A 12945-nucleotide genomic window follows, 5' to 3' on the forward strand; every position below is an offset into this window, starting at 1 on the left:
ATAACTCAAGACTCCAATATAATAACTCCATATATAAGTACGTGGATATGTATGCAACAAATAGCAGGTAACTTATGCCTAAACCATGGGATGTAATAATATGATAAACGGATGCGTGAGCGATGCAGACAAACTCCATACCTAGGCGTTCCTGCGCCTTAAAATCTTGTAGGACAGAACTCCAGCTCATGATACCCGATGAGTCGAGGTCCAATCTTCTCAAGACATCAAAGACCAACTCAAATATGCTCAATCGGCTCCTCAGGTAGCAGCTCTTCGCGCGCCTCCTCTCTTAGCGAAGGCAAACACGCCTTGAGAGGTGGGCGAATGATATTGTTGAACAAGAACGTGCCATAGACGAGAAGCGCGAAACCCAAAACCTGGAGCCACTTGAATGACTCCCAGCCCAGACCGAGCGAAACGAGCCAGATGAAAAGTGTACGAGATGTGTCGATTGTGCTGCGAGAGGTTGCCGAGACGGTTCTCGTGACGGAGAGGCCAAAGAAGTTGAAGCCACTGTACTGATTAGTATTTAAAATGGATAATCAAAAAGAAAGTAGAATGACTCACCCAATGCTAATCATAATCAAAAGACTGGACATGGCAATAGCCCGGTTGTGGGTGACCTGTCTCCAGCCCTCCTTCAAATCGAAATATCCGTATCGACCAGCCTCGGTCGATCCAATCGTCAAATGCAAGAAAATCATACCAATCACTGTAACCGAAAGTCCAAAGAGACCCTCCCATCCAACAACATTCAAGGGGTCCATGGCATAATTCTCTAGGACCCATTCCTCAAGCACAAACTGTGTAGCAGTGAATATCTGCGCAGCGGCAATAAGCAAAACACCAATAATGACTCGGACGGCTTCCGGGGTGCGAGCTGCGGCATCCACGTCTCTTGCGAGTTTAAGCATGGAGTCACTGACGCCGCTATCGGGATCGTGGCCCTGATCATGTCCGAAAAGCGCACCAGACAAACCGACAATTGCCACGCCCAGCACAACAATCACCAACGCAAACCACTGGTACAAGTACAACTTGCGACGCAAGAACAACACACTAAAGAGGCCCACAAATAACACAAGTGCACCTCGAGTCATTTGGTAAATGCTAGCAGCCACAAACAAAAGCCCGGCATTCATCATTGTTGTACCCAGAATATCGCAGCATGCTGGGGCAGCAAGCATGAGGATTCTCCATCCGTTGAGTACACGGCGGGTCTCGTCGAGAGGTTTTGCGATAGCTGCCTCGGGGATGTGATTGTTTTGATTCGCTCCAGCTTCATTCTCTCCGTCTTCTTCGCCATCATGATACTCGGGGAGATGATCGTCGTCCGGAACGGGGCGATAGCCACCGGCGAATAGAGGCGCGGTCGATGACTTTCGTGATGCCACGAATCGAGTGTGAAGGTAGGATAGCAGGACAACGAGGAAACAGCCTAGTTCGCCGACAAACATTTGTGCCCTGTGACATAAACGTCCTGGTTAGCTCTCTCTTCATGTCATGTAGTGATTGACGACGGTCCGTACGTCTGGATAACGGGCTGCTCGAATAGCTTGTGATGGGCCGGATTGGCCGAGTCGCAGTCTCGAACACATTGCATGTCCTGGTCGCATTCCAGTTAGTTGACCTGTTCTGTAGATGGGCAGAAAGACGTGGATGACGAACCTGGTATTTGTTCAATATGGTATTGCAGACCCCCGTCACCAACATCATGGCGACGAGAAAGGGAATGAATGCTTCCCTCGCCATATTGATAGATTAATATATGAAGCACTCAAAAATAAAAGAGGGCTCTGTAAGTTTGATGAGTCTAGAGAGTGAGCAGACGAGGACTGTATGTGGGTTGAAGGAGGTCCACTGATAAGAAGTACCCCAGGCAGGCGAGTCGTGTAGACGTCAGCAGGTACACGGTGGGTCGGCGGATCCACATACCCCAACCCTACATAGTATTTAGCTCTTATCAGTGAGAGAAGATCTTTCTTACGCATATGAACTAGCAGCACAGCTGTGTTCATGTATTAGCAACCATCTAGAAAAAATCGAGGTGGAATTTTCTAATAGTCATCACAGATGATCATTGATTATTATCATCGCTGTAGAATTGTAATAGGTAACAGCAAATCMCCCTAGCAGTTCGCCATCCATATCAACGCAAATGGTATCCCGCGCATTTGATCCCGTTCTCGCCCAAAAAATAAAAATAAAAAATAAGATCATGATACATGCTCAAACGAGAAATAAACAGAAGGATAATGACAAGAATAAACACAACCGTAGAAAGACTCCTTACCCGAGCAGCTCCTTGGGGAGGGCTTGGGAACCTAGACTTTTGTCTGTCCTTCGACGCCTGAATCCGATTGAAGTAAGAAAAAAGATCAATACACGAAGGTAGAAGAGAAATGTCACATGGATAAAGCCAAAAAGACGAAAGCATGAAATAATCAACTCTCAGACAGCTTGATGCATGATGGCCAAGACTCATCCGACAATTTATCTGTTCCCCGCGATATGCCAAGGTCTGGGGACAGCAGAAGGGTATCATGATACTGAGAATGAAATACCCTTGCCAAGGGGTGCCGCCTCCAGCTCTTTGTTTACAGTCTCCCAATCCATCCATGGGTCGTCATTTGCATTTCCAGAGAACATTGGTCCTGGGTGAGAGAACCAATCAGCAGGCCAAGAGCCATCTTCTTCAACATCTTTAATCTGAATTGCCGAGTCATCCCTGGCCATGTCGCCATCATTTGGTGTCTGCGTGACAAATGCATTACTATCAATGGAGTCCGGCGTATCTTCGTTTTGAGTCGAAAACATGTCTGAGTTGAGGAACATTTCGAAGAATTCCCCTCCTCCCATGCCAGGGAAGCTGTCAGTCATCGGTATATCGAACGTCTCTTGGATAGCATCGAGAGACACCTTGCTATCTGCCCATCCGTCTTTAGCAACCGCATTTTCTGTGATAGGCGGCTGTTCAAGAACGGCCTTCGCTGCCTCCGCCCTAGCACCGGCTTTGGCTTGTTTGGTGGCTGTCGCTTTAGTCGTCTTTGTAGCCTGTAAACGCGGCGTCATTGTGCTGGTGGATGCTGGTGAAATAATCTTGGCTTCTGTCTGACTGACCAAACGACTCATTGGTGTGGCACCACTAATAGCAGGAGTGATGCCTTCAGTTTTAACTTCCTGCTTCACCACCGACGTTTCACTGGGCATTGTCTTCTTATCAACCTCGCCCTCCAAGACCCCTTTGCCTGTTTCTGGTACGCCAAGTGCGACATCCAAACTGTCCACCATGTACTTCAATGGATCAGTGATTTCTTCTTTGACCCTATGTTCATCTTCCACATGCTTGCTCAAAGCAGCTTGCGTCGAAAAGCCCTTGACGTGGTATTCACAGTCAGCAACAGCACACTTGAACAATGAAGCTTTCGCAGCATCCGCTTTTGACGCAGCCTTGGCGGCTGCAGCACCCTGTGCAGCCGAAACCGACGCATGACTCTGCTTTCGACGCTTTGTAGGAGGAATCTTCAACTTGTCTGGAGAGAATCCTCCGGGCCCATAAGCTTGAGGCACGCCTTGAGGAGATGGATCTCCCAATGGGAATGGGGGCTGCGTGGCAGTAGGTGCTGCAGGAACATTTTGATTTTGTGTACGTCGAGCCCGTTTCGCTTCTTCTTCAAGTTGCTGGAGATTGGACGCGTTCAGAGGCGGTTGTCCTCCAGAAGGTGGTATTGGAGGCCTTAGTTTCTGTCCTTGCTGTAGTTGTTGACTCTGGACTTTAGTGATCATCGAAGTGAACATGTTCTTGATGATACCGATAGACCTCTTCAAATAGTCTGGAGCAATAGTAAACTCATCATTTACGGTCCATTCCGTCGATTTGAATTGCTTCATAAGTTGAATTCGCTAGGAACTTTAGGTTAGCACAGGTCAACTTCACTAGATTGCGGTGCCTCTTACCATCGAAAGGAGGGCCTTGACATTCTTCTCTTGATTTGGGAGTTTGATTAGCCACTGAACGAGCGTATCCAATCTTGATAACATGTCAGTGGATTCTCGTAGCTGCTGAGCCATTATTGCCTTATCCTCCGCGGAAATATCCATGGGTCCTGAGTTGGGAATGACCGCTTTGGCCATTTCATTATACCAGTGTTTGAGTTGGTCAGGTAGGGTAGCATTCCAATTCTCCTCTGCCGCAATCTTCGATAACTGAGGACGGGGCTGTCGTTGTTGTTTCATGTGAGCTTCAAGCTGGGACCGTTGAGTAGGAGATAAAGCAGCAAGTTGTTCCCTAGTGAGATTGAGTGGTAGACGTGCAGGAGCAGATGTTGTAGCTGCTTGAGGGGGCGCCTGCGAAGGTGGCTGGGCTTTGGGATTTGGAATCTCAACGACATCATCACTGTGAGGCCGCTTCTTGGAGGTTGATTTGCCAGCAGCTCCACCCTTGGCTCCTTTACCAGCTGACGATGTTGGCTGGACTTTGGCGTTGGTTGGTTGTGGGGTCTGCACTGGCTGAGGAGGAGCTTGAGTTGCTGGAGGTACTGTTTGCTTTGCTGGCATGGGAGTGGGCACCGGTGTCACTTGTGGAGGTTGGGTCTGGTTTAGGTTTTGGATGTTTTGGGCTGGATTCATTTGCTGCATGGCTAGTCCTCTAGCTTGAAGCTGTTGCATCCACATCTTCTGTTTATTCTTCAGGAGAAACGCTTTGAGTTGCTCATCAGGCATATTCTGAGCCTGTGGGCCTAGTCTTTTTCGGGCATTCATGATCTCTTCGGGAGTGATAGTCGGCCCAGGAGGATGGCTTTGTGGTTGCCGTCCCGTAACGTTCTGACCAGGCATGAACGGTTGGTTATTTCCGGGCCAATTTGGCTGCCCAGCTTGTTCATTATTTCGCCCAGATTCACGTTGTTGTGATACGGTGTGCGCAAAATGAAGACGCTGAAGATCCAGTAATTTGGCTGAATCGACGTTGCCAAGGACCTGGGGATTCTGTACAACCCATGCCTTTAATTGACCCCAGGTCTTCACTGTCTTCGGGACGGGGGGGTTCATGTTTGCATTGGAATTAATCATCGACGGGGGGAAGGCCATGCGATCCATTTCTCGGGTCTGTTCAGCATTCATATCGATACTCTGACTCTGAGAACGCATTAGGGCTTGTTGATGTCTTAGCAGCGCCTGTTGTTGTTGCTGTTGCTGCTGTTGCTGCAGCGATAATTGTTGTCCCTGGAGCATTGCATTGTTCTGCACTCCTCCAGCCAGTCCATTGAGTGACTGTTGCATAGGCATCGATGTGCCAATGTTCGGGCCATTGAATTGCCCACCTTGAGGTAGCTGCGGCATATTCGTCTGCATTGACATCTGCTGACTGTTTGCTGCCCGGGCTGCTTGCGCTGCTTGAGCTGCCTGACTGTTTGCTAGAGCACGACGTTGCTGCGCAATCAAAAAGGCATTCAGCTGCTCCGGTGTCATCTGCCCTAATCGCTCTTTGAGGGCCGGAGGAAGGTTTGGGGGTATCTGCGGTCGCATTGCCGGTTGTTGATTGCCAGGTTGCTGCCCGTTCACGCCAAGTTGTCGTGATGGTGGTCGTATTTGTCCCGCTCCCTGCGCTGGAGACATGTTGGGGCCGACTGGGCGATTGAGCATTGGCATGGCTGGACTTTGGTGCGGCATGTTCTGATTCATCTGGTTAGTAGTCTGTCCTCCAGCCTGTGATGACATTGCCATTTTTGCATTATGCGCGGCTTGAGCTCTTGCTTGGGCTTGTGCTTGATTCTGAGCTTGAAACTGCGATGTTTGTTGCATGCCAATTTGCTGGGCACTTTGAGCATTTTGTAGTTGCTGTTGCGCCAAGAATTGTTGCGGGTTGATTGAGCGATTGAGATTTGGCTGTGTGTTCTGCTGTGGCGCCCCCTGTTGAAACAGGCCGGTAGGGTCTGCAAAAGATGGCTGGCTGGACATCGGGGCAGTACTTGCAGGAACGACCAGCTGACCAGCTTCCTGGGAACGGAGCCCGTCCGCTTGCTGCCCTTGAAGGTTCTCGACGTTTATGAATGAAGAAGGATCTAAGCCTTGCTGGTTGTTCATCGGCAATGCGGAGTTCCGCTGCAGGCCCATCATATTTGGAGCCATCTGACGTTGAGCTGCGTTCATCATGGTATCCCCTCCGACCATAGAAGCATTGGGGTCAAGACCTTGGGCGCGAGCAATCTGTTGGCTTCGTCGAGCTTTCATATTTTTCAAGATCTGGAGTCGCATCATCCAAGTCAAAGGGTCTCCATATTTCTGTGAAATCATTTGCTTTTGTTCGGGGCTCATTTTCGACGTCGCTGCGGCTCTCCGCTTCTCGAGGTCATCGGGTGTCATTTTCGACATCATCTGCGCCGCAAGCCGACTGATCTGTTCGAAATCGGGTTGGCTGAGCATACTCAACTCATCTATCACTGGCATCCCTGATGCGAGTCGTTGTTGTCCCATCTGATTCTGCGCAAAAGCTTGCTGCTGCTGCTGTTGCTGAATCATGGTGGGATCATTCATGCCCATGTGCATAGGCATTTGGCCAGGAATAGGCGAGGTCTGCATCGGTCGATTCATCTGAGGTGTGAATTGCGGGGGCATTTGGTTCGGATGGACTACGCTAGGCATGCCCCCATTGGTACCGCCGTGCTGCATTAATCCGCTTTGGTTGTACACGGCTTGTTGTCGCGATCTCGTTTCTTTAATAGCGTGGAGTTTACTGGCACACTCTTTCTCGTACTCGTCCTATCGAGGTACGCGAGAATCGTTAGCATCCTGAACGTATCTAACCCCAAAAAAGAATATTGAAGGAAACAAGCGTTGTCATGGGATCTTACTCGCTGATTGGCTTCACGGAAAGCCTTTTCCTCATACTGCAAAGCTGCCTGGAGTGCGTTCTGGATTTCGATCCGAGGCTGTATAAGTCGAAGGGATGTAATCCTAAAGGAAAAGCAGTCAGTCGAATATGCCGATGTACGCAATATATCGCACAAAGGAAAGACAGCGTGAGCTGACGTACATCTGCAGGATTTTCCCAGCTCGGTCTGGAATGGTGACTTCTGCACGCCATCCGGTGAATGGCCCTTGATTTTGTAGAGCTACAGCGATGTGTCGTTGAACCTGGGCATTCTGAGGGGGTTGCATAGGCCCTTGAGGGTTGGCACCGGTGAGCATGGCTCCAGTGCCCACATTGGAAAAGTTGACTGAATTCATCTCAGAAGCCCTCCCTCAAGACGGGCGACTGTTGGGAGAAAATCCACCACGCTGTCTAATAGCTGACGTCAGCACCATTCGCTGGAATATGGTCGAAAAAATAAGGACAAGTAGTTGTTCGAGTCTTCCGAAGAAAGCGCTGTGTGGGTGGCAAAGTAAGATTTGGTGTCGAGCACGGTTGGCGTTGAGGCTTTGTGTCGTCGTGGTCGTGCTGTAGCGATCGGGTTTGGCAGGGGAAAAACAATCGTACTGATCGTCGTCTGGGATCCGGGGGCCGTGGTGGAGTTAGTGTCAGAGTTAAGTCGACCAGAAACTCTCGCGCAGTCGAGATCGCATTGTAGACGGAAAGTCAAATGCGAAGAACGGGGCGTGAGAGCAGAAGACAATGGAGGGGGGTGCGAATGAGAGCGAGGGCAGGTGAGGATGGATGAGTGAACGAAGGAATGAGTTGGTGGTGATTCTTTTTGGGGCCCGAGTCAGGCTTAGTGCTGAGGGCAGGAGCGTAAGGTTGGGCAAGGGCAATCAGACAGAGGAAGGCGTGGCAGCGTGTGTGATAGGCCGCCAACAGGGGGACAGGGCGGGTCCGGTAGCTAGTGCCTTAGGGCGCTTGCCTGTATTAAGCCTGTAAATTACTGTCCCTGCAACAACAAACAGCTTGTTGGGGACAAACAGAAAAGAAAACGGGTGTTTGTCGGTGGCTGTACTGTTTATGACTATATTGCTGTCTTCAAGTCCTTGTTTGTCATACCAGGCTGCACGTGAAGCGTCGAAAATACAGCATGTCACGAGGTTCCGTGAGCAAGAAGACAACCCGGTCTGCTGTTTTCGTATTCGGGCTATGTACTAGGTACGTATGTAGGCCAGAACAGCAAAAGTGCCTTGGCTTAAACCGTATCCTTTAACAGTTAATAAAATCACATCTCTACTGCCTAGTCCCCCAGTTTCCAGAAAGCACGATCCCAATCGCATACTACGAGACCGGCCTCGGCCCGTACGCTCGGTCGGCCTGGTCAATGAGGAGAACCTACGGGAGGTATATACTATCGTAGTCTTCACTGAGCAACAGGGAAAGCGATTTTTAGAAGGGAGCGGAAAGAAATAGCGACGAGAGGGAAGTTAAACAGCGATGTCGTGTAACCCCGACCCATGGCGGCGATGATCAACAGCTAACTACTGTAAGAGTACCGGCATCCGCCAGAGTCTCAGACCATCCCGTGCCAGTCTGGCTGTTCAACCAATGCGACATTTTCTGACAGTCTCTATGATCCCGGCAATTGTATACTTCCATCTTGCAGCCAAGTCTATTGCGCATCAAGACCAATACACTCAACGTTGACAGCGTAATGGAAGTGGAATCATAGGATGGAAACTGATTAAACTCGGCCCACAGATTGTACAAGCGCCAGTGCTAAGTTAGCCTGATTGGCATGACAGCCACTGAGCGGTCCCATTCCAGACCGTTTGGAACCCACACTAGCTCAGCCTCTGCCCACTTTCTTCTCGGCATAAGAACTTGTGTCGTTGTCCTGTGCTTTCACATGGTAAATATCTTGGTTAATGGGGGAGGAATTAAAAAAAAAAAAAATAGTCGCAAGATGTATCGAGTCATTGACAAATGAGTGAATGAAGTGAAAAGTACGGAGTAAGTGTACGAGGTAGGCAGTACACAGGCATAGGAATTATTACTCCGTATCGCTAGTTCCGCCACTAGAGCACCAGAAAGAGAGCTAGCGTCCAGGGTCAACTGGCTCCTAGCGCCCCCCCCCCGGCCCAACCAGACATCGACGTGCACCTCCTTCTTGTCCAGCATTACGATACGTTTATGCGCAGACGTTGAAACGCCCGGTCTGTTCATCGGTTGGAGCCATGGTATTGCGATAACTATGTATCATTGTTTGACAATACCCATCCCAGGGAAAGATTGAGTTCTTTGCGCTGGCCAGGTCAAGCTCGGCAACAGACACCCGGAAACGGCTAGGATTAGTTGTTTGCATGTAGATACCGATCGGCGCATTGGCTTACGTTCCTGGCTATTTGTTCTTCTACGGAATGAGATGAGTGAGGATGGAACTAGGTGTGGTGGTGGTATCACCAGCAAGATTCCATACGTCGAGGACGGTGCTGATCAATCTGACTATGTACCTGGATCGAGGATAATGAGCCACAGCACTCTCCATATTTATATGAATTTCATACGGACTCATGAATAATAGCTGTAAAATGATATCAACATGATGATATTTGTTCATTATAGCCGGGTTATTGTACTTCCATGTCTCGAGCAATAATCGAGAGGTTGAACAACAGCCAATACGAGACAAGTATAAGTATATGCGGATGGTTTGACTTTCGGGGTTTTAAGATGCAAATTTAAAAAAGTCTTCAGTTAGCCGAACTACTTAGTATCCACTGGGTATCTGACTTTCGGAGTGCCTAGTTAGTAAGGACTGTTACGTATCCGCACTCCATGGAGACTGTGGAACGATCGATCTCTTGTCAGCCGCGATAACTTACTATGTATGATTCTTATCCCGGGAGACAGGCCCATCACGTGATTATTGTAGATCGATATCCATCGCTTCCTTGGCAGCCTTTATCTTCCATTCCTCCATCAACAACTCCTCTCCTCAATTTCGATATCCAGCATTTTGCCGCTTTCCAGGACTTCGAATCCTCGCTCGGTCATTTTCAACATGAATAAAGTTTGCGTTGTTACTTTCCCACCGAATAAATAGACATGGTATCTCTTGAGTCGGCGTATGCCACCATGGCAACGTCATCCGCAACCCCTATCGGCTCAACAGTCTTTCTCTCTCTTTCCTTTGTCACTATTTGTTTGCTCGCGCTATTATTACTACGACGTTTCTTGACACTTCGCGCAACCCCCGCATATATAACTGTCCCGGTCTTTCTGGCTTTGGTTCTTCCCGCCAGCGTCGTCCTTCTCGTTCCGGTAGATTTGACATCAAGCTCACGAGAGAAGGGACAAGGCACAAATGGAGTCTGGCTACCGAGTCACGCCGTCTTGGTACTATGGCGTATAACGTACTGGTTGATCTTCTGCTTGACCTGGTTTGTCTCCTGTTACTTCCTGCAAAAAAAATACTGACAAGTTCCGTCTTTTCCGAAACAGGCTTATTCTGCCTCTATTAGCTGATTTCGTCGACTCGGGGTATCGTGACCCAAAAAGCCGGCTGATGTACTCTTTGCGCTCTAATGCTCGATACCAACTCACTGTTCTCTGCTGCGGCATCGTCGGTCTGATCTATATTTCCATCCAGAACGGATTCGATTTCACTTCCATCAAATCGCTGGTCATGGCACTCGCTTACGTGTGGGGTTTAGTTCTGGCTATTTACTTGATGGGTCATGGTCTTGTCTCCATTCCTCGATCTTTTTTTCGAAAAGCCAACAATGCCGAGGCTCTACGAAGGATTCAGGCACACGCCCCTAAAATCCATGACCGTCTGACTGATGCTGTAGCCGAACTAGAGGAAGTCGAGGCCCAAGTGGCCCAGCTACAGAAGAGAAAGACTGGCACGGCACGCATGTTCGAGGATTGGATTGAAGAACTTGCCGACTATACAAATATACCAGACTCGCGTCCCGCAGCTCTCCACTCGCTTGCGGAACCTACCGTGATTCCGGCGGTTATCACAGAACGATACTTGGCAGGTTTATCGCGACGACTACAGCGTGCACGGCACCAGAAGGCGCGGTTTGTCGACGAATGGGACCGCCTCGTCCGCTTAGCCGCCGATTATCAGACAATTCTAAACTCTACAGCGTCAAAGAAGCTTGATTTCGGTCCTGTGGGTGGCTCTGAGGCTGGGTCCTCCTCGCGTAGGATTGGACTTGTTACCCCGTATATGCGATATGTTATATATGTGCGTGTACTTCCAGGCCTAAGGCTTGTCCTGGGAGCGGTCTTTGCCGCCGCCTCTTTCTGTGTCGTCTGGTCTGAGGTTGTCAAGGCACTGGCCCCGAAACTGTGCCTTATCAGCCTAAGCTTGGTACCAAATTCGGACAAAGCCCAGGTTGGATTGGGAGGCCAGTTGATAGCCTCCATGTGGCTATTGTACATGTGTACTGCTGCCCTCAAAGGCGTCAATGATGCTCAGGTCTGGGGTAACCGAGCCCTAGTACGACGCAACACGTATGGTGAGAGTGCCTGCTGGTATGCGGGACAGGTCGCAAAGTTGACCGTTCCACTGGCATATAATTTCCTTACATTTTTACCCAGCGAGCTACGCCATGATACAACGTTCTACCAATTTCTCGGGCAATACATCAATCTCACACCTTTGGGCAAAGGCTTTGATTACTTCCCAGTCTTCCTACTTATTCCAGTCTGTGCCACTATGTTCAACTTGTATGGTCGGATCAAAAAGGTTTTCGGATTCGGTTTTGTAGATGACGAAGAAGATCCCGAAGCGGACCCTGGCGGTTTTGGGACGGGAGGCTGGCGTGAAGGACGTGCTTTAATCGAGCGCGAACTGGTTGGTCTAGGATCTCTAGGCTTGGCTTCGAGATCTGTTGACGCTGGGCGCGCTGCCGGTCTCGCTTCTTCCTCCTCTTCCACCTCACTCAACATTTCGCGCGCAGCTTCTCCACAACCCGGATGGTCCTCTTCATCAAGCGTACCAAAAACCTCGTCTCGGGTTCCATTAATTGGGTCATCATCGTCAGCAAATGCGATCACTCCCGCTACTGTCATTGATGACGGCGTTGCCGAAGAAGACAACATCTTCCAATCATTCGCGCACCGCGTCCGAAACACTATCGACACGGCATCCACCCCACGATGGTTACAAGGCGGCTTCCCAAATATCAGCACGCCGAAATGGCTAAATTCGGATCGGGCAGACTCGGGTGCCAACAATGGCTCTAGCCAGGGAGGTAACAAGATATTTGGAGGTTTATTTGGACAACGGTCCTCAGACGGACATGTGCGGCTGTGAGTCGCTCGATAACGGCTTGATTTGCAATGGCATGGCGAAAGGCGTTGTCGCTTTCTTTTCCTCGCTGGTTTTTGTACATATACATATTAATGTGCGATGCTTACCCGACTGTAGAATAGGTTATTAGAGTACATAATTCCTCAGCGCAAGTCAGACTTGCTGGATACGATTGTGCTACGTGTCTGCCTGGTTCCAGGCAGGTACTTAAGTATGTAACAGTATGCTTAATTCAGGCGTCCTATTAACCCCACTTGACCAAGCAGCCATGTGGACATTGATCAGCTAGCTGAGAATGTATCATAACCTATCATGTACGTACGTACATACGTTCCCTCAAGAAAAAATATGGAGGGTTCTCGTTCTGACCATCAACGTCCACACACTCTTGTATCTGTGGGTCGACCTATCGCGCTTAACTTTCCGCCCGCTTTGAGCTTGCCGCGAGACGCCACCGGGCCAGAACTTCTGCCTGTCATGTCATTCGCTCCCAAGACATCTTTCAGCTCACGATTCCTCYCCCCGCCTCTTCTTCTTTTTCGCATCCTTCTTTCTTCACACCCCGCTTTCCTCTTACACTATTTTCTTTCCTTCTCACCTTGTACGACGACGGTGCAGAGGCTTCCATGACTCTGCTGCCGGACTGGCCCGTGACTCTGTCCTCCCTGGGTGAGGCTTCAATCTCGTACCCGCAGCAGGTCATTCGTCGACTGTCTTCTTTAACCCAAGGATCTTCTTCATCCCTCGGAACAACAAG

The 12945-nt window shown here is 49.5% G+C and overlaps 3 protein-coding genes across 3 annotated transcripts; 1 reads left to right on the forward strand and 2 right to left on the reverse strand.

Moving 5' to 3' along the window:
• Positions 1 to 239: 239 nt before the first annotated feature.
• Positions 240 to 1755, reverse strand: BHQ10_000405 (uncharacterized protein; the record flags this gene model as incomplete). The annotated part of the gene is made up of 4 exons (XM_040876374.1): positions 240 to 516; positions 571 to 1467; positions 1533 to 1609; positions 1672 to 1755. 4 exons carry the CDS (start codon positions 1753 to 1755, stop codon positions 240 to 242), a joined length of 1335 nt encoding a protein of 444 aa, XP_040728910.1.
• Positions 1756 to 2544: 789 nt separating this feature from the next.
• On the reverse strand, positions 2545 to 7230 carry BHQ10_000406 (uncharacterized protein; the record flags this gene model as incomplete). The annotated part of the gene is made up of 4 exons (XM_040876385.1): positions 2545 to 3906; positions 3961 to 6762; positions 6855 to 6957; positions 7037 to 7230. The coding sequence occupies 4 exons, from the start codon at positions 7228 to 7230 to the stop codon at positions 2545 to 2547; spliced, it is 4461 nt and encodes a 1486-aa protein (XP_040728911.1).
• A 3197-nt stretch (positions 7231 to 10427) lies between these two features.
• On the forward strand, positions 10428 to 12191 carry BHQ10_000407 (uncharacterized protein; the record flags this gene model as incomplete). Its single annotated transcript, XM_040876396.1, has 1 exon — positions 10428 to 12191. The coding sequence occupies one exon, from the start codon at positions 10428 to 10430 to the stop codon at positions 12189 to 12191; it is 1764 nt and encodes a 587-aa protein (XP_040728912.1).
• Positions 12192 to 12945: the final 754 nt, after the last annotated feature.

This window comes from Talaromyces amestolkiae, assembly GCF_001896365.1.
Source record: "Talaromyces amestolkiae strain CIB chromosome Unknown scaffold1.1, whole genome shotgun sequence".
Lineage (NCBI taxonomy): Eukaryota > Fungi > Ascomycota > Eurotiomycetes > Eurotiales > Trichocomaceae > Talaromyces > Talaromyces amestolkiae.